General features: G+C 50.2%; 1 protein-coding gene across 1 annotated transcript in view; it reads left to right on the top strand.

Moving 5' to 3' along the window:
* Positions 1-20,224, top strand: part of CACNA1E (calcium channel, voltage-dependent, R type, alpha 1E subunit) — a 424,230-nt gene that overhangs the window by 348,282 nt on the left and 55,724 nt on the right. Inside the window, exons 22-28 of the mRNA XM_012002628.1 lie at positions 4,354-4,410; positions 5,561-6,202; positions 6,599-6,912; positions 9,124-9,283; positions 10,373-10,502; positions 11,214-11,273; positions 11,997-12,103. Of these exons, the coding sequence (XP_011858018.1) occupies positions 4,354-4,410; positions 5,561-6,202; positions 6,599-6,912; positions 9,124-9,283; positions 10,373-10,502; positions 11,214-11,273; positions 11,997-12,103 (1,470 nt within the window). The remainder of the gene's footprint in view (positions 1-4,353; positions 4,411-5,560; positions 6,203-6,598; positions 6,913-9,123; positions 9,284-10,372; positions 10,503-11,213; positions 11,274-11,996; positions 12,104-20,224) is intronic.

The raw sequence follows: 20,224 nt of genomic DNA on the forward strand, positions 1-20,224 counted from the left end.
GGCCAGAGTGGAGGCAGGGAAAGAGCCAGCTCTCAGAGTAAAGTAGGGCAGAGGTGATGGGGGTTTAGACTAGGGTGGGGGAAATGGAGGACATGAGTAATCCCATTCAGTCTGTAGTTTGGAGAGAGAGCCAATAGGATGAGCTCATGGATTCAATGTGGCAGGGGTGAGGATGAATAAAAGGGAAGAAACAAAAATTGATCCCAGGTTTTAAGGTTTTGCAGACTAAGCAGCGGGTTGCGGGGTGGTGGTAGTTACTGGATCCTTGGAAACCGGTGGAAATCTAAAGTTCATTTTGAGATTCTTCTAAGGCATCCAAGTGTTGAATAGGCTATTGGTTACCTGCAGCAGGAGCTCAGAAAAGTCAGAATTAAAACAATGATTGGCAGAGGTTATTCGCGTTTAGATGGTATTTAAGTCATCGGTATGGGTCAGGTATCCCAGAGACCTAGCTGCTGAGGACAGAGGCTGACAGTGATCCTGCTACAAGGAGAAACTAGCCACGGAGACCAAGGGAGTATAGCTAGGAGGCAAGAGAAAGAACAGGAGGCATAGTATGCTGGAAACCTGTGAGGGAAGACTCTGCAGGAAGGAGGAGTAGGTGCCAGTGCTGCATACTGTAGAAAAATCACATACAATAAGGAACAGAAAAGGGACCATTGCATATGGCAAAATGAAAGCTGTTAGTGACCTTACAAGAGCCATTTCTATGGCCAGGTTGGAACAGAACCCAGTTGAAGTGGACTAGGGAGAGAACAGGAGGTGATAAAGGAGAGTGGTGAGTCTACTGCTTCAGGGGGCCAGCCTGGACCTGTGGTAGAGCTACAGGCAGTCGGCCTGGGCCCTGCGTGGCCTGGTGTCTGCATGGTGAGACGGGGAGGTGTGGAAGGAGAGGCTAGGAAGTGACTGTAGAACCACATAACTCCTGTTGTTTGCGTCCAGGCCTGCATGAGGACTGTGTGAGTGGTGAGTGGTGCTGGGGCATCTGTGGGATGGTCTGAGACCCCCAAGGGGGTGGAAGTCTATCCTGGCAATGACCCTGTCATTGTTACTTGAAGCTAGTAAGGGAGGAGCCTTTGGTTGGCTAGAGCTCCGGTAAATGGCTCCCAGCAGCCTCTTCTTGCCTTGTGGGGCGTGCCAGGGTTGTGTGCGTGTGGAGGGGGGACCTCCCTCCATGCACGGCCATCATCTTGCCTTTGCCTTTTAAAACTAAAGGCCTGGCCCTTGGATCCCTCTTCTGTGAGTGAGAGAAAAAAATTCCCTTCCAAATTGTTAAAAGTTGATAGGGAAATGCCAAAGATCGATAGGGAATATTCCTCTCTGGAATATTCTCTGGGCCTTGAGTAATTTCTGCTCCACCTTCCCTGAACTCATGAGTTTGGGTTAAAAACACATACACACAGGTATCCAAAAATGTGGATGGGTAGGCCTGGCTGCCACTTAGGAGTGGGTGGTTCTATTTACTGAGATGAGGAAGCCTGGGGGAGAAGTGGGTTTAGAGAGATGTGAGTTGGGACGATGCTTGGCCCAGAGTAGAAACTCACTATTTCTGGAATGAAAGAATGAATGAAATGTGGGTAGGCACCGGCAGGGCCGTGGGAATTGAGCAGAGTGTGCATCAGGGCACAGCGAGGTAGAAGGAGGTGCTGCAAACATCCAAGACCAGCAGACACCCGGGCTTTGGTGCTGTACATGTGCTGTGAGGTTGGTGTTGCTGGTGTGAGCCACCTCCAGGTGTGTGTGCCCTGCTCAGCTGTGTGCACTCTGCTCAGGTATGTGTACCCTGCACAGATGTGTGTGCCCTGCAAAGATGTGTGCACCCGGCTCGTGTGAGTACTCTGCTCAGGTGTATGTGCCCTGCACAAGTGTGTCTACATTGCTCAGGTGTGTGTGTCCTACATAGGTGTGTGTCCTCTGCCCAGGTGTGTGTGCCCTGCACAGGTGTGTGTGCTCTGCTCAGGTGTGTGTACAATGCTCAGGTGTGTCTGCATTTTGCTTGGGTGTGTGTGCCCTGCTCAGCTGCGTGTGCCCTGCACAGATATGTGTACATTGCTCACATGTATGTGCCCTACTCGGGTGTGTGTGCCCTGCTCAGGTGTGTGTGCACTGCTCAGGTGTGTGTGCATTTTTCTCAGGTGTGTGTGCACTGCTCAGGTGTGTGTGCATTTTGCTCGGGTGTGTGTGCCCTGCACAGGTGTGTGTGCCCTGCACAGATGTGTGTACACTGCTCAGGTGTGTGTGCCCTGCTCAGGTGTGTGTGCATTTTGCTCGGGTGTGTGTGCCCTGCTCAGCTGTGTGTGCCCTGCACAGATGTGTGTACATTGCTCAGATGTATGTGCCCTACTCGGGTGTGTGTGCCCTGCTCAGGTGTGTGTGCATTTTGCTCGGGTGTGTGTGCCCTGCTCAGCTGTGTGTGCCCTGCACAGATGTGTGTACACTGCTCAGGTGTATGTGCCCTGCTCAGGTGTGTGTGCGCTCTGCACAGGTGTGTGTGCCCTGCACCAGTGTGCGTACACTGCTCAGGTGTGTATGCTCTGCTCAGTCGTGTATGCCTTGCTCAGGTGTTCATGCCCTGCTTGGGTGTTAAGGCGAAACTGCTGATTTCGGACTACACTTTAAGTGCAAACATGGCTGTCCATGGGGAAACACAGAAGAAGCACTGTTAAAAACCAAAGTGCCTGAGTGCTAGTTATATTTCTCTCACTAATATACTCTGTGATCTCAGAGAGACAACCACTCCGATCTCAGAACCTCTGTTTCCTCATCTTTGAAATGAGAAGAATGCCACCTGCCCTTCCTATCCCACAAGGCTATTGTGGGGTGTACACAAGGTCTCATTCATATGAGTTGGAGACATGTGGATGCTTCTCTGTATGATTTTAGGTATGAATGTAAGTTTGAATCTGTGCATATGTGAGTAGAGAGAATGCCCATGCTTGTGTATGTGAGAGAGAGAATCCTTCCACGTACATACACTCTTACACACATGCTTCTGGATAGCTGGTATTTGAATATTTGAGAATTTGCAAATAGATGGTGTGATGTGCTTTTCCTAGCAGGTGTGCATGCTGCCTGTCTAGAGCGTACGCTTCTACTTTTGTATCTACCCATGCTTCTTGGCTCTCCTGCCCCCACCTGTGCCTTGTTGCATTGCAGACCACTGATGCTGAGGGATGTATTCAGTTGAGGAGGTCACAGGCTTCTCCACAACGATGTCTGCATCAGTGGGTGCTCCTGGGCAGCCACACACATGTGCACTGTGCATCTTCCATACACCCAGAGTGGGCCTCAGACCAACTGCCTCTGCTCCCTCAGAGGGTGGGGGCTCTTCTGCAGACATGTGAAAGATGGTAGTTGATGGGGATTAATTTGCCTAGCATGTTCTCCGTGGGTGGGCATCAGCTTTATCAGGAGAGGAACAGCATTTGCCAACATCCCAGGTCCAAGCAGGGCCCATCGGGCTGGACTGAGTTCATCAGGCCAGTAACTGGGGCAGGCTTACTGCAAGGATAGCCCAGATGTATCATCCTCTAGCTGAGCATTGACCCTGTGCTGACAGCTTATTTACCAGGCGTCCCGTCTGTTTTTGTGGGCACAGTTCATACATCGCCATTCTAACCTTGTGTTTGTAAGAACACAATATGCATATGAAAGAGAGTTTTCTCTCTACAAGGCTTAGAAGGTCAATATTGTGCTCTGCCCTGCCGAACATAGAACAGGGCCTATGGCCAGGGCCTCTGCATTGCTCATAGGCAGAGGTCACTGCTCATATCCTGCAGTACGTGGATGGTGGCCTATGGAAAGATGGTGCTGCCTCTGACCATGGACCACTTTGTAGCCTTGACATCATGCATGGCAGAGCACTTGCTCCCCTGCATGTTTTGTGAAGCTGGGTCAGGGTCTGCTACAGGACTCATGAGCTGGGGAGCCACACCCAATGAATGTGCTATGCTAGCCCTAGAAATGACTCGGGGGAGGGGAAGAAAACTACTCGGCAACATCTACTGGATTTCCAAAATAGGAATCTGAAGGATGTGTAGGTGGAAGTTTGCGTGCCTGTGGGGCATGGTGTTTGAGCATCTGGAGCTGTGGATCGTGTGAAATGGCATAGCCTGTGTGGCTCTGCATGTGTGCTTCAAAAACTAGATCCATGTATTTGCACATAGCAAGGAATTGAAAGTCACTGCATTGGAGAGTCGAACATGGGGAGTCTACAGAAGGCAAGCAGGCACATGGAGACCCGATGGCCACGCAGAGGACTCTGTGTCCCCCTCCAGAAATCCGCTGGTGGCTCTGGGGCTTGAGGTTCCTAGAGGTTGGGGTGAACTGAACCTGTTCGTTTTTCTTCCCCAGAAGAGACAGAAGGAGAAGACACCACATGTCGATGTGGGAGCCACGCAGCAGCCACCTGTATGTGTGTACCAGTTTGCGTGTTTGTGAGTGGTTACGTGTGGGTGTGGGACAATGTGTCGTTGTCCTTGCCATAGACAAAGTGGCACTGGGTGTGCATGTCAGTGTGAGGCTTGGTGTGTGTGTGTGTGTTCTGTTCACATGATCTGTGGATATGCCCTCTGCACCTCTCAACATGTGCTTATATCAGTGTGTGTCTACATATGTGACCTGTGTGTTTTTCGCTCTTCAGTCTGGCCTGTGAATGGGTATATGTTGTGTTAGTGTTGGTGGGTGTACCTCTCACGTAGGCAGTTGTGTACAGCTATGTGTGGGCCTCAGTGAGGGTGCGTGTGGGTACATCTGTGTGTCCCCTTCACAGTTTGTAGGTGTGCGCCCACAGGCACAGGCGTGGGGAGGAGGTGACTCCCCGTCCGCCCAGCAAGCCCTCTCCCGTGTGCTCTCCTGCATTTGTGTTCATGTGTTTCTGCTGCCCCGTGAATGCTCCTCTAGGCCCCTGGGCTGAAATGCTCAATCGCAGTTTTGAGTATGAGCTGCTGGTGGTCTCTGCACTTAGCCTTCTGTGGCTTTTATTAGCTATTGTGAAAGAGACTCATAGCACTCTCACTTTTGAGGGTGGTATCAAGACTTTTTGTAATAAGTCTGCCTGGCACTCTTCTCACCCTTCAATGGTATCTGACCATTTCAGCCCTCATTGTCCCAGGCTGTAACCTGAGAGGGAAGGGAGATTGAGGGGGAGAGGAGGAGGAAAGACCTTTGACCTTGAATCAAGGGCCATTGAGTGTGTACAAGCAGACGCCCTGAAAGCAAGGAGAGCAGGGGAGTGAAGACGTGGTAAGCCTGTGGACTGCTGCCCCAGCAGGCCCTGGGGACTTGGAACCCCTCCCAGGGCTGATGCCTACCCACCCCTCAGTTACTGCAAAGCAGGGATTGGAGTGGAAAGTGCCCAGGCTGGGAGGCACCTGCCCGATGAGCTCCTCACGTGTGGCCCGCCTGCTCCTCGCATCTTTCTGTGCTTCCTGTCTGCAGGTCCTGGGCGCTCCCATTTGCCCCCACCATGTGTCCCGCCCTCTCACATGGCCCCTGCGGCCACCCTCCCTGCCTGCAGCTTTCAGGCTCTGACCACAGCCCTGCCCTTTCCCCTTGGCAGGAGGGAGCGGAGGCGCCGGCACCACATGTCTGTGTGGGAGCAGCGCACCAGCCAGCTGAGGAAGCACATGCAGATGTCCAGCCAGGAGGCCCTCAACAGGGAGGAGGCGCCGTCCCTGAACCCGCTCAACCCACTCAGCTCCCTCAACCCACTCAACACCCACTCCAGCCTTTATCGGAGACCCAGGGCCATCGAGGGCCTGGCCCTGGGCCTGGCCCTGGAGAAGTTCGAGGAGGAGCGCATCAGCCGTGGGGGGTCCCTCAAGGGGGATGGAGGTGACCGATCCAGTGCCCTGGACAACCAGAGGACCCCCTTGTCCCTGGGCCAGCGGGAGCCGCCGTGGCTGGCCAGGCCCTGTCATGGGAACTGTGACCCGACTCAGCAGGAGGCGGGGGGAGGAGAGGCTGTGGTGACCTTTGAGGACCGGGCCAGGCACAGGCAGAGCCAGCGGCGCAGCCGGCATCGCCGCGTCAGGACGGAAGGCAAGGAGTCCTCCTCAGCCTCTCGGAGCAGGTCTGCTAGCCAGGAACGCAGTCTGGATGAAGCCATGCCCACTGAAGGGGAGAAGGACCCTGAGCTCAGGGGCAACCATGGTGCCAAGGAGCCAACGATCCAAGAAGAGAGAGCCCAGGATTTAAGGAGGTGAGTGAGTCACGGGGTCCCAGATGGACGGCGCACAGGCTGCTGTTAGGCATTCCTCAATATAAGCCTTTCTGAGCTCCAGTTTCCCCTTTTATAAAATGGAAATTATGCTGACACACACTTTGTGAGGTATGAATAAATATAACAGGCAGTGGGCTCTGTCCCCCTGAAAACGAGGGCCTGTTGGAAGTGGGTCGTGGATAGAAGGACAGGAGTAAGGCAGTGACCATGGCGTGCAGGTCTTAGCACCTCTCTGCCTGGCTGGGTGGGGTGGAAGGCGGTGGTGGCTTTGTGCCTTCCAGGCTGCCTGAGCTTCCCCACCTTCCCCTCGTGCCAGGCACACCCGCCATTTGGGGACAGCATCTGAGCACCAGCTCTCTCCTCCTCTCTCCACAGGACCAACAGTCTGATGGTGTCCAGAGGCTCCGGGCTGGCAGGAGGCCTTGATGAGGCTAATGCCCCCTTAGTCCTGCCCCATCCTGAGCTGGAAGTGGGGAAGGACATGGTGCCGACGGAGCAGGAGCCGGAAGGTAGCAGTGAGCAGGCCCTGCTGGGGGATGTGCAGCTAGACATGGGCCGGGTCATCAGCCAGAGTGAGCCCGACCTCTCCTGCATCACGGCCAACACGGACAAGGCCACCACCGAGAGCACCAGCGTCACCGTCGCCATCCCCGACGTGGGCCCCTTGGTGGACTCAACTGTGGTGCACAGTGAGAGCGCAGTCCCGTTTCCCCTCCAACCCCACCTCCTATCCTGTCTGGGGCTGGGGCCCTTCCAATAAAGCCACATGGAAAGCACCACCAGGAGGAGTAAATCATCCTTCAAGAAGTAAAAATGAGTGGCAGTTTTCTCCCCGTGTGCAGAACAAAAATAAGCCAGCATTCTCTTCATCTTAAATTTTTCCCATAAAATTTCCCCAAGCTTTTGGTTCCTGTGACCACACTCAGGTCTTCAGAGTGATCACTTGTGACTTTGTGCCCAGTGAGATTTTGCTTTGGTGTATGAATATTTGATGGTGTTCTCTGGGGTCTCCCAGGTGCTCTGCTGCCCCAGCAAGTTAGGGAGCCTCTGATGGAGTGGACCATGGCTCTGCTCACTGAGTGACCTTCGAAAAACCTCTGTGTCTCTTGAGGCCTCAGTTTGTCGTCTGTAAAGTGAGAGCGTTGTATTAGATGATCTCTGAGGCCGTTCCCTGTACTAATATTTTATATGATTCTATTGCTCTTACCAACTCTTTTTCTCCTAGGAGCGGTTAGTCACAAGTTCTCCCCATCACAGTTCCCTTAGGCAACAAATGTTAATTATTGATGTCCTAAAGGGAAACACAGCAAAACGAACAAACAAACCAAAAAACACTTCTCCACCCCTGCCCTGACCCTACATCCCATCCCTGTATTCATCCCACCCCTTATCCTTGCCCTGACCCCATACCCCATCCCTGCCCTGACCCCACACCTCATCCCTGCGTTATTAATTCCACACCCTATCCTTGCCCTGACCCCATACCCCATCCCTGCCCTGACCCCACAGCTCATCCCTGCGTTATTAATTCCACACCCTATCCTTGCCCTGACCCCATACCCCATGGCTGCTCTGGCCTCATGCTGTCCCCACATTAATCCCACCTGCCGTCCCAAGATCACTGAATTGTGACCACAGGGTTCCAGCTTTGATGTTTTCCTCTTACTTTTTCTGTATTTACTCTTTCACATGACAGTCTTCCCCCTCCCTGTTTTTCTTCCATGCTCCCTCCCCATTTCTGCATGTTCTCTACAGTCAACATGCCACTACTGCTTCAGAAAGTGCAGTCTCCCATGTCCAGTGGCACGCTTCAGTTGACTTGGGCATGTCTCAGGATCCCAGACCCACAGCTCTTTTGGTGTTTGTTTGCTTTAATATGTAAGAAGTGTTTTGGGCCTTCTTTTATGAGAAAGAACATAAAGCTTTACTCTCCCTCTGTTCTAATTCCAGAGCTACTCTTTGGTCTTGGTCATAGGTAAAAGCATGTGATAGGAAGCATGTGATTGGATACTTCTTATGACTGACTCTTTAGGAGGAAGCCCTGGCGTGGGCCAGGACCACCAGGATCCACTGCTAACATAGGGTTCCAGGGTGGAGTCATTCAATGAGCAGGGAGCAGTGGGGCCCTTTCCCCGCTGTGACAGCTTCAGCCTCCTGCCAGTTTAACCTATACCATGTCTTGAGTATGGAAACAGCAGCAGCAGCTGAGAGCTCCCCTCGACCTCTGGCTCCTTCGTCCTCCCAATCCTGGGATGCAGTCATGAACCTATACTCACATGATTATTACATTCTCATTTCTACATTAATCATGGCCAAAAAAAAAGCACAGCCAGAAAGGCTGCTGCAAACAGTCATGATTTATTGAAATCTTCCATTGCAGGGTGATTCACTGAAAGGCGATAGGATTTTAAATCAGGAACCCATACTAGCTTTATGACCTTAGGAAAAGTACTTAAATTGCCAGAACTTTAGTTTTCCCATCTGTATCATGGGAGTAATAATACATGCCACTCGGGGTATACCATGGGAAAATTCAGTAAGTGAATATGTACAAAGAATCCAGAGTTTAGATGTAAAATCTAAACCTTGTAAATTTTATAACAGAAATACTATGTTGTTTATCAGACTCTAAAAGTTCAACCTTAAAAGGGGAAACATGATCATAGTCATTTATATGACATAAAAGGTTATTTCTCATAACGTCTGGGGAGGGTGAAATAAGAAGAGAAGAGTTTAACTCAATGTCAGGTAGTAAATACCCCCAATGCCTGCAGGGCATGTTTGTTAGGGATGTCCCTGGAGCCCTTTCTCCTCCTCTCCTTTCATCCCCAACTAAACACAAATGGTGCCAGTTTCACATGCTGCATGGTTTCTGAAGATTTCAATGTGTTCTCTTGTAGTTAGCAACAAGACGGATGGGGAAGCCAGTCCCTTGAAGGAGGCAGAGATCAGAGAGGATGATGAGGAGGTGGAGAATAAAAAGCAGAAGAAGGAGAAGCGTGAGACAGGCAAAGCCATGGTGCCCCACAGCTCAATGTTCATCTTCAGCACCACCAACCCGTAAGCCACCCTCGCGTTGCTCCCTCTTTGGTGCTAGGGTAAACGGCCAGGTGTGAGGCAGGGCAGGGTGAAGGGGAGAGGAAGGATGGGGGCCCAGCCATCTTCTTAAGCCTTCCTGGTGGGGCATGGCCAGACATTGAGCATCTGGGGTGCCCACTAAGTGAGGTGGGTTGGTAAGTTACACAGCCTCTGAACTCTGCCCGTAGCCAAAAGAGTAACGTCAGACAGGAGAGCATGAGACATGTCATCAGAAAGGAACTCTTTACCAGTCTTTGGTCAGTAGGTAGCATGGAGAAAGGAAGGAAATCTACATGAGATTGTGTCACCGAATATTCCAGAAGTGGATAGAGCCAAGAATGTGGAGCCTAGAATGACCAGATCACCTGTTTGAGTTGAGAGTTTTGGTCACACTGCTCTCCATGTGGAGTTTTGAAATGGTCTGCTCTAAGCATGCTACTCAGAGCAGAGGCAGGGACATGAAGTGGGCGTGACAGAGCGGAGTCTGGAAGGTTAGATTCAGGAAAGATGGAATTTGGAAAGAGCGTTCCAGCAGGGCTCCGGGAAGAGGGCAACCTGGGTTAAGGCATGTGAGCCATCCATGACTAGAATGCAGAATATAGAATACAGTTACTTTAACCAGAATAACCTGGGGCTCATGAAAACTCATTACTGCTTTCGTCAGGATCTTAGAATCAAGATCTATTTTTATGTTTCTTGGTTCTTTGTAATTTCCTTGGGATGTCCCAGTTTCCTTAGAGTGGGAGAGTAGACATCAAGATACAGCAGAGGGTGCTGTGCAGCCGCCCTGAGTTGGTAGGCTGATGCTGGCTGCTCCCCATGGCTCAGACGTGCTTGCAGATAATGTGTCTTGGCTTGCGTGCTGCAGCCTCTAACCAATCTGATTACCTTCTTCCACTGGGGCTTTAAATCAAGGGTGGTGGCTGAGAAATTAAATTGCTCTCCCTGGCGGCTTCCTTTGGCAAGGGCCTGGCTGTCTGGAAGGGGCCGATATGTGTATGTGGGAGTGAGGAGTAAGGGCATGGGTGTAGTGGGGAGTGGGCCAGCTCAGCCGTGCTCCACTGCCCGCAGGATCCGGAGGGCCTGCCACTACATCGTGAACCTGCGCTACTTTGAGATGTGCATCCTCCTGGTGATTGCAGCCAGCAGCATCGCCCTGGCAGCAGAGGACCCCGTCCTGACCAACTCAGAGCGCAACAAAGTGGGTGCACAGGGACCATGTGTCAGCCTCCGTAGTACTCTGGTGCTCACCCCATCCCAGCTCTGGAGGTGAACCGAGATGGTAGCAAGGTTTCTGGGGAATGAGCAAGGATTGGAAATTGCCCACTCCTGTTCCTCAGGGCTAAGTATGAACCATTCCCAGACAAGCCCCTTCCAAGCCCAACACACTGCAAGGCTCTGCCTCAAACCGGCCAGGGCTCTGTGAGGCTCTGCAGCCACCCATGGGCTTGGATGTGGGTCTAATGTAGGGTCATGGATGGTGTGTGTGAAGCTGGCAGCTGCAGCTCCACCACAGGGGGCCAAGGCCTCTCCTGGGGGTCCCACGGGTATATGTCAGGAGACATGAGGGACACGAGGAGGACAGGAGCTGACAAGGATTTCAGGTCCTGAGCCAGAACTGAGGGACAGGTATATGGACAATTCAGACCCAAAAAGTTAAGTTCTGGCCAACGAGAGGGAACAGCCAAGGAGTGGCCACTGGGTCACATGGCTCCAGCAGGGCCCATGCCCCTCCTTCTGGCATTTCTCTCAGTCCACCTAGTGGCTCTAATTCCAAGCCTTTGTTCTGAGGGTGCAGTGGGTGAAGGCCGGGGTGGGCAGGCACGAGTGCATGTGTCCTGGCAGGTGGGAGTGCGTGTAGTAGCCTGTTGGCCACACATGGTCATTTCCTTCTGCCATATATGTCTTTCAGGTCCTGAGGTATTTTGACTATGTGTTCACGGGCGTGTTCACCTTTGAGATGGTTATAAAGGTAAAAACTTCTAGAGAAAACCTGGGCTCTTGGGTTTAGATAGGTCACCTGTCTGCTCCTTAGGCTAGAGCCTTTCCTCAGAGTTACCACCTACCAGCCAATGGCAGCCCTCAGTAGAGCTTCTGCCGCCCCTTCTCTGGCCTCAGAATCCTGAAAAAATCTGTCTCAGCAAGACACGGCTGCATGGATATGTTTGTACTGGTGCAGGCCTGTGGACATGGCCCAAGTAGGAGGCAGGCAACAGGTGTGCAGGCAGGCTTGGGGCCAGCACTCTCCTCCCCAGTGCTTGTCCTGGCTGAGCCTGGGTGTATGTCAAGGCAAAGGGCTAGGTAGAGATGAGTCTTCCTGGGCTTCATCTAGTCCCAGCCATCATAACACCCCATAGTCTGTCTTGTTCCCAGCCTCATCCATCCAGGATTTTACCCATCTGTGCATATGTGGCAATGCCCAGTGCTCTGAGCCATAAATGAAAGGAGGAATGTGGCAGGGTTCTGTGAAAACCAAGGAGTCTAGTGAACCCTGAGTGACTATGAGATGGGGGCCTCAGGACTCAGTCATGTGGAGAAAGCCTGCTGGACCTACGGTCTCATTCTCCAGGTCCTAGCGTAGGGTTGGTTGTGGAGATAGTGGCAGTGGAGGCATTGCCACGATGAACAGAGCTCAGGTCAAGTGTTGCCCACACCTTTTGGACTCATTGTGGCTGTTCATATCCTTCTTCTGCAGATGATAGACCAAGGCTTGATCCTGCAGGACGGGTCCTACTTCCGAGACCTGTGGAACATCCTGGACTTTGTGGTGGTCGTTGGCGCATTGGTGGCCTTTGCTCTGGCGTAAGTGACTCTTTTCTTATTTGATTCCCTTCCTTCCCCTCTTCCTGGAGACTCCAGTTGATTTGAAGCCCTTTCCAGAAATGCAACATTCAGGGTGATGCCAAAGAATGTCCCTCCGGGAAATCTGCTCCCCAGTCACCCTCAGCAGAGCTCCTGAGCACCTTGCAGCTCCAGCTTATGTGACCTGACTGGCAGAATGGGGGAAGCAGGATTAGGGAGCGTCAGGAGGGAGAAGTCAGAGGCCCTGGGAATTCCTTTCCTGGAAACGAGTAAGCATGGGCAGGCACTCACAGTGTGGACAGTGCTTCCATGCATTTAGCAATAGACCCAGGAACAGCTTATGGGCCCTTTCTTTCTTGAGTGTGTCAGTCAAGGAAGCAGCTTGAAAGAAAGATGCAGAGGGTAGTGCAAAGTTGAGGATCACGGAATCCTAGGCATGGTGAGGTTTTCTGTTCATAGCAGGTGTAAATGAGAGCTCTTCCGGGGATGCAAGAACCATGCTTTCGCACACACCTAATAATATGTTTAATCTCCAAAAGGAAAGGCTTTCCAAATTTTCCTTGATAATGTACTTAGGAAAACAGCCTTAAACCATTCAGGCAACTAAATCATGTTCATTATATTTGTGGGATTTTTTTTCTCCCACACATGGATCCAACTCTAGACAGTTTTCAATCACATTCTGACATTTCCTGTGGAATCTAGCCAAGGAAAGGGCTCTTCTAGCCCTCCTGGGTGTAACTAGGAAATGGGATGCTTTCAGGGTATTTTTCCTAACCTGGTGTATAGAGTGCCCCAGAAGGATGAATGACAGCCTCGGGGTTCTGTCTGTACCTTGTTCACCCTGAGCAGCTTCAGCCTCTTCCAGGATGCACAACAGAATTCTCAGAGCCATCCCTCAAGTCTCTCTGAGTACAAGTGGAAGCTTCATCTTTAGCCTCAGCAAGGCTAGCTACACCATGTGGCGAGGCAGGAGAGCTTTCAGGAGCTGCTGTCATTGAGTCATTGATGGCAGCTGCGAAAGGAACACAATGTCTTCATACATTTACCCTTCTGAGTGGTTTTCCCTCCAAGGGTTTGCCCTTCCAAGTGTTTAGAAAGAGATCACCATTGGAAGGGTTTGCCCTTCTAAATGTTTAGAAAGACAGGGAAGCTGGGCCAGGCGCGATGGCTCACGCCTGTAATCCCAGCACTTTGGGAGGCCGAGGCAGGCGGATCACAAGGTCAGGAGATCGAGACCATCCTGGCTAACACGGTGAAACCCCATCTCTACTGAAAATACAAAAAAATAGCCAGGCATGGTGGTGGGCACCTGTGGTCCAGTTACTTGGGAGGCTGAGGCAGGAGAATGGCGTGAACCAGGGAGGTGGAGCTTGCAGTGAGCTGAGATCGCGCCACTGCACTCCAGCCTGGGCGACACAGCGAGACTCTGTCTCAAAAAAAAAAAAAGAAAGGGAAGCTGACAGTGCTTCTCCTCAAGCTTCTCCTCAAGCACTGTCAGCTTCCGTCTCTTATCCTTTCTGGCAGAAAAATAGGTGGGGTGAGAATTACAAGATGTTTGTCAAGTGGCCTGGTGGGGTGGGGATAGTGGAGGGCTATGTCTTAAGGAGAGGTACAAGGTACACGCCCAGCTGTGCTAGAAGTGTAGGATCTCCCAGAACCTGCAAGTGGACTGTGCTCCCTCAGCCACGAGACTGTGACATGAGTGGACTGTGCTCCCTCAGTCATGAGAGACCGTACAAAAGAAAACCATGTTGGGCATAGTTTGTGACCCTGAAATAGGCTGGTGATCAAAGTAACTCCAGTGTCCCTTGTCCCCTTGTGCACATGTTAATTCCGTTGTGCAGTCACTTTTGCCCCCCACAAAAAGAAAGCTTTCCGTCACATGTGGCTGGACTGTTCTTGAGGAAATTTTACAGAAACATGGGGTATTTTCTCAAGCATCTGGGCCCTGTCTGGATTCTCGTGGTACAATGAAAGGAGAGGCAGCTCTGGCTCCATCAGAGGGACTTCCAGCTCCTCTTCCATCTTCTTGGAAAGATGGATTAAAGTCTGCTTTTGCCCTAAGGAGACCCACATTTTTTGTTAGAGATAAATATTATCCTTAGGTTTTTAAAAGGTCAAGTTCCCTTTTCATTTTACTAATTCATTTGCATAGATTATCCACTGTATCATTCTTATTTTGATCTCTAAAAATCATGTGTCTCTCTTTGAAGTATAAAGAACAAGGAGATAGAAGCATATAGGAAAGAACCCACCCCATCTTTAGGAAGAACAGAAGCCACTGGCGTAACAGGACAGAGTGGCAGGAAAGGTTGGGCTGTGGAACCAGATGGGCCCTTGTTTGAATCCCAGCCCCTTTACTTTCTAGCTTTGTGTCCTTGAGCCACACAGCAAAATATTAACCCTCCTAACCTCAGTTCTCATCTCTGAAATGCAGATAAAATAATGTGTGTAAAGTGCTTAGGACAGGGCCTGATGTAGTGTGAACAATCAATACTTGTTAATTACCCTCCTCATCCTTCCATTCTCTTATCACATCATGAAATCCAAATATAGGAGCAAATATGTATTGATGCGCAATGTATACAGATAGATGTGTGCAGGCTGGCCCAAGACCTAGTTGTTTTATACATATACACCCCCCTCGCCTATGCCTGTGTGCCTGGTAACCAGGCTGGCATTTTGGTGCCAGTGTGGGAGGAGGTGTGTTTTAGAGGAAGCTCCTGCATGCCTGCCCATTGTCCACAGTCCAGACATCTCTCCTCAGACCCAGAGCAGTGATGATGTGCAGTAGAGCTGTCATCTGTCTTGTTCTTTCTTTGTGCCCTTTGAAACGTGGCAGTGGTGGCTTTGGTGCTGGTGGCAGGGGAAGCCTTAACAGCCCCGGAGCCGAAGCCTCTCTGTTGTTCCTCAGACCAGGTACAGTGCAGGGGCCCCCAGGAACCCCCTGGTTCTGGGGTCCATACTTATGTGATGGATTGAGAGTTATGATCCATCACTTGCTTTTAGTCATGTCACTTCTTGAACTCTCCCTTCATTTTCTCCGAAACATAGATGGTACTTGCTCACCCTTCTCCATCCATTTTCTCTTTTGCCTTCAACTTTCCAAGCTTGCCATGCCATTCCCTCTCCCCTTTCTGTGCTCATGGAGCAGGCTCCCACTCCCCCTCCTCTGGCCTTCGTCATATTTGCTGAGCGAGGTCCGGGTAATGCTTTCTTTTGCTCATGCACCCATGCTTTCAAACTCTGTCCTGTTCCTTTCCTCATTAATGGCACCAGAGAATTCAGCTCTCCCATCACTTTGGTGGAGTTAGCCAGAGTCCTGCCTGCCAGCAGAGAGAGGACCTGGCCTGGGACAGAGAGTGAAACAAGTCACTGAGCCTATGTCCCTCATGATCAGGGGCTCAGGCCAGCAGAAAGCCAAATGTGGGGTTGTCTGCAGGCTTGTCAAGTATGTCTCTCCTTGTGTTTACAACTTTCGTTATCATATCCCATATATTTGCCCCATAATGTCCACCATTCAAATAACCTTATTCCTGTCCCAGTCTCTTTCTGTCTTTCTTAAAATTGAACCATGACTTACTGAGGAGGCTTCTGTGAAGCCTATTGCTTAATCGACTTGAGCTACTGATGGTGGTTGCCATGGTAGCATCTTTCTGTGGCTCCTCAGAAACCAGGGCTGACATGGCATTCCTTCCACCACCCACCCAGAGCCTTCTCAGACCCTGGTCCAACCCCCAGGAGCAAAGCCCCTCACCAAGTGGGGGGAATGACCTCTAGCTGAATTCTCAAAGAAAGCTGCGGTGTCCCCTGAGCCCTCCTGCCGAGGCGTGTGCCTGCCACCATGTATGTTTTCTACAAGCATATATGTTGTTTATGCAGTGGCTGAAGAGAAGACTGTTCTCCACAGCTGCATACATCAAGTTAAGGGAATGTTTATAATGTAAACCTGGAAAATTCCGTTGGGGAACTTTATTGACTTTTGAGGAGGAAGGGAAGGGGATTTTTTCATTTATTTATTTTTCTTCTTGGATTTATTTTAAGTGTGGGCAGAGCAGTGGATAAAAAAATAAATGGAAAGATACCCACATTGCAACTTTTCTGTTCTTTCCAATTCACTTTTACATTATAAGGCATTTATAAGAACACTCAGGTCTCATTCCTTAAGCTCAGCGTCCCTGCAGGGAGGTGGGCAGAGTTGTGGCAAAGGTTGGGTTCAGGGCTTCATTATTCCACTGTCCTCACAACGCCTGCTTTCTGGGCCACATGGAGACAGAGTGTTTGCTGACTATAAATGTCCGCAGCTGTGCCTTCTGTACTTTGAGGTTTCAAGAAAAGTCTGGTGAGTGGCTGGATCTATGAAACCTTCCTCTTTTATCTTTTTCTTTCCAAAGAAGAGGGATTCTTTTGTGTGATTTTACGTGAAAGGACCAGAAACCGCTTTGCCCAGTTTCCACACACCCTGTTGCCATCTCTGCTGCTTCCCGGCCTCCTGGAGGGAAGGCAAAGATGGTTACAGCCTTGGCATTTCCGGGGATCTGCACATGAGGCACATTCCCCTGCTTTGGGGGGCCCTGCTCCCCAACCAAAGTCAGCTGCCTTGTAGGGAGGTCACGCAACCACTACACAGATTACATTCCTGAACCTCACAGAACCCTCATGTTTCATGTCTTTCATGTTTAGTGAAGTGACTTGGGAAAACAGGTGGACAGGGACAGAATCTCTGGAGAAATGCAGGAGAGGACCAGAACACCTGTGCGTGTGTGTCTTTCTGTGTGTGACACCTGCACTCCAACCCAGGACCCTCACCCTCTCCATTTCCACTGCTCTACAACATGTTACTTGACTAGCTCGATTCACATGAGCAGGTGAGCTCTCCTGGATTGGATTCTAAGTAGTCAACTCATGGCTTATAATTGCTCAGCAGCAGCTCAGATTGTTTAATAGAAAAATAACTAGCAATTTTGCTCCCATCTCCTCCCCCACCTCAGAATTCATGATGGCCTGTGCATCAGTCAGTTATAAAGGCTCTCCGGCGGCTGACGCCAAAACTTCCTGTTGCCATTTGCCGTTGTAGCAGGGCATGGGGTGAGGTCAGGACTCCCTGGCACTCAGGAGATTTGGCTCACAGACGCACTTGGCCTTTCATTATTCAGTCCTTAGCCAGAAATGAAAAACATGAGTCAATCTGCCTTCTTGATGCCAGAAGGAACTGGAGTTCCCACATTAGCTTTTATTACATTCTTTTCATTAAAGTATGTCACTTTCCTGACACTTGACACTCTGCCCTAGTCGCTGAGATGGATAAGGTCCATTGAATGCATTCAGCACTAGCTGTGGCAGCAGAGTTATATACACAGGCATGGATAATTTTAGATTTGGAAGGACCCTAAGGAGCCAGAGAATATGTTCCTCTGCGAGCTGGGAGTGGTGGCTCACGCCTGTAACCCCAGCAAGTCGGGAGGCTGAGATGCGAGGATTGTTTAAGGCTGGGAGTTCGATAATATGGTCCTCTGGTTCTGGATTTGCTTGTGGGATTTTGTGTGTTAGAAGGTGAGAATGTGCACATGTAAGGAAGAGGTGGCTATTCAGCACCAAAATGCTCATACACATTCATGCTCAGCACCGCATGGAAACAACAGACAAACATTTCACCCTAAACCTGGTTGGTTGTTTCTCCTATTCTTCACTCCCTGCCTGTGTCTGAGGCAGTCCCCTCAAACCTCCAGCGTTGCCTATGGGACTTCTTTCTTGACAGAACTTCCCTCTTTTTAAACTGAAAGGGGAGTCTGCCAAAGGGAGCAGTGACTGCACATTAATCTTGGAGGCAAAAAAAGTGGACGAAGTCCTGCTTCATGCAGAGAAGACCCATTTACCACTGAGCCAGACAGGCCATCCAGTTCCCCTGTTCTGTGGAAGAGAACGAAGGATTAAAATTAAATTTAGCCGTCAAGTAGCCCATTAACTGTGGATTTAGGAGGCCAGCTGAAAAAGAATTGGAAATTTCCAACTGTAAGCAGATGGGAGGATGTTGTTCCCTGAGACTCCAGTTTAAAAGTCACCTCAAGAATGACTACATCTGATTTTTGTGCCCAGTCAAGGACACTAAAGATGATCAATGGCCATGGACTTTTGAGGTGCCTACTGCTATATCATAGCTGCATTGAAAATGGAGTTTGGGAGGGAGGAAGGAGGGACAGAGTGGCAGCCACGTGGAGGGAGGGAGTGTCTGAAAGGAGATAAGTCCTCAGTCTACCTACTCTTGGCATTAAGTCTCAGCATGCATAGTTTTTAGTGAACGCTGGAAAATGTGTTGTCTGTTGCGTGTGACATTGGTGCTGCCGAGGAACCGCCTGTAGAATATTCACTTTGAGACCTTTATCTTATGGCGGCAACGGCTGTGAACACCACAGTATTATTATTATTATTTTAATCAACAGCACGAAATTGGGAGACGGTTGGTTGTAAATGGGATCTCAGCCTGTGGCCACAGACCCAAGCAAAATGAAATGATCCAATCAGGGAACACTGCCCCATCCACATGGTAACCAACAACCAACCAGACCCAGATACAAAAAGCACCCTGTGAGCCTTCACAACCATGGGAAGAGCCCAGTATTGCTGGATTAGTGGAAACTCCTCATAGTGCCCTCCAGATTTAAAAGTAGATTTTAGGCTGGGCGCGGTGGCTCACACCTGTATCCCAGCACTTTGAAAGGCCGAGGCAGGCGGATCACGAGGTCAGGAGATCGAGACCATCCTGGCTAACATGGTGAAACCCCATCTCTACTAAAAATACAAAAAATTAGTCGGGCGTGGTGGTGGCGGGCGCCTGTAGTCCCACCTACTCGGGAGGCTGAGACAGGAGAATGGCGTGAACCAGGGAGGCAGAGCTTGCAGTGAGCCGAGATCGTGCCACTGCACTCCAGCCTGGGCGACAGAGCGAGACTCTGTCTCAAAAAAAAAAAAAAAAAAAAAGAAAGGTAAATTTTAGAGTTACTTGGGTCAGAAGACTTCATAATGGACTTGGGGACCATCAACACAGATCATGCCAGCCACCTGCCTAATCCATATGCACAGGGGCACAGCCTAGCATTTCAAGTTAGTCTTCAGTGGGACAAGTGTATTGGGTGGACTTCCACCAGCTCCAAGGCCTTCTTAGAAAGATCAGCAGATGAGTCTTTGGGTATGTTTAGAATAAAAAGACAAAGAAAAGAGACAACTAAGTCCACTGTTCACCAGATTGATAATAAAACTGCTAGGAGACTGTTAGATGCTCTGCTGTCTCCTGCTGCTTCTCAGTGTTTGGACAGAAACACCACCAGTTGAAGTATGGTGCTGTGTATGGCAAAGGAGGAAGCTTACAAAAGGCTCTCAGGAGTGTGTATGAGCTTGTTGAGGTCCGTGTGCAAGAGGGAAAGGATTATGCACCAAACACTTAGCACAGAGCTAGTGCTCTGGTCACATGACAAAGAAACATGGGAGAGTAACAATGGATTGAGGGTTCGAGGGTGACCCCAAGAGATGCTGAGGCACGGACCACGAGGAAAAATAAACCCCAAATGGCAGCTGCTAAGCAGTGACAAGGTCAACGTGGTAAATTTAAAATTTTCACAGAAGCAGATGAACATATCCTTATCTGCAGGTCCTAGAGAGACAGGCACTGCCAGCACAAAAGGGGAAACTTCCCCACAGGTCTTTAGAATTTTTAAAGTGCTTTCACACTGTTTATTTTATTTATCACCGAGCAGTCCTGTTTTACAGTTGAGAAGTGGATTGCCTGAGGTTTGACTAGTCTAACTCATTTGACTAGTAAGTAGCAAAGCCAGTTCTTGAACAACCTTGGTGTTCTGATTTGAAGTTCAGTGTTGTCTCCATTATGTTAAGCGCCCTTCTACACATCATGTTCTAGTTAGCTCCAAGCAATTAACCCCTGTAAGCTAAGAGCAGTGGCTTGATATAGATCTCTCCTCAACCTACAGATCCTTCTGTCTCTACCTGGTGACAGACAAGACCTATGGGTAGATGGAGAAGGGCATCCCTGAACTTGTCCATCTTGATGTTTCATCTGCAACTTTTTTTTCCTACGAACCCTCATAGACCCTAAACTGATTGGAG

Source organism: Mandrillus leucophaeus, unplaced genomic scaffold (genome assembly GCF_000951045.1).
Source record: "Mandrillus leucophaeus isolate KB7577 unplaced genomic scaffold, Mleu.le_1.0 Scaffold691, whole genome shotgun sequence".
Lineage (NCBI taxonomy): Eukaryota > Metazoa > Chordata > Mammalia > Primates > Cercopithecidae > Mandrillus > Mandrillus leucophaeus.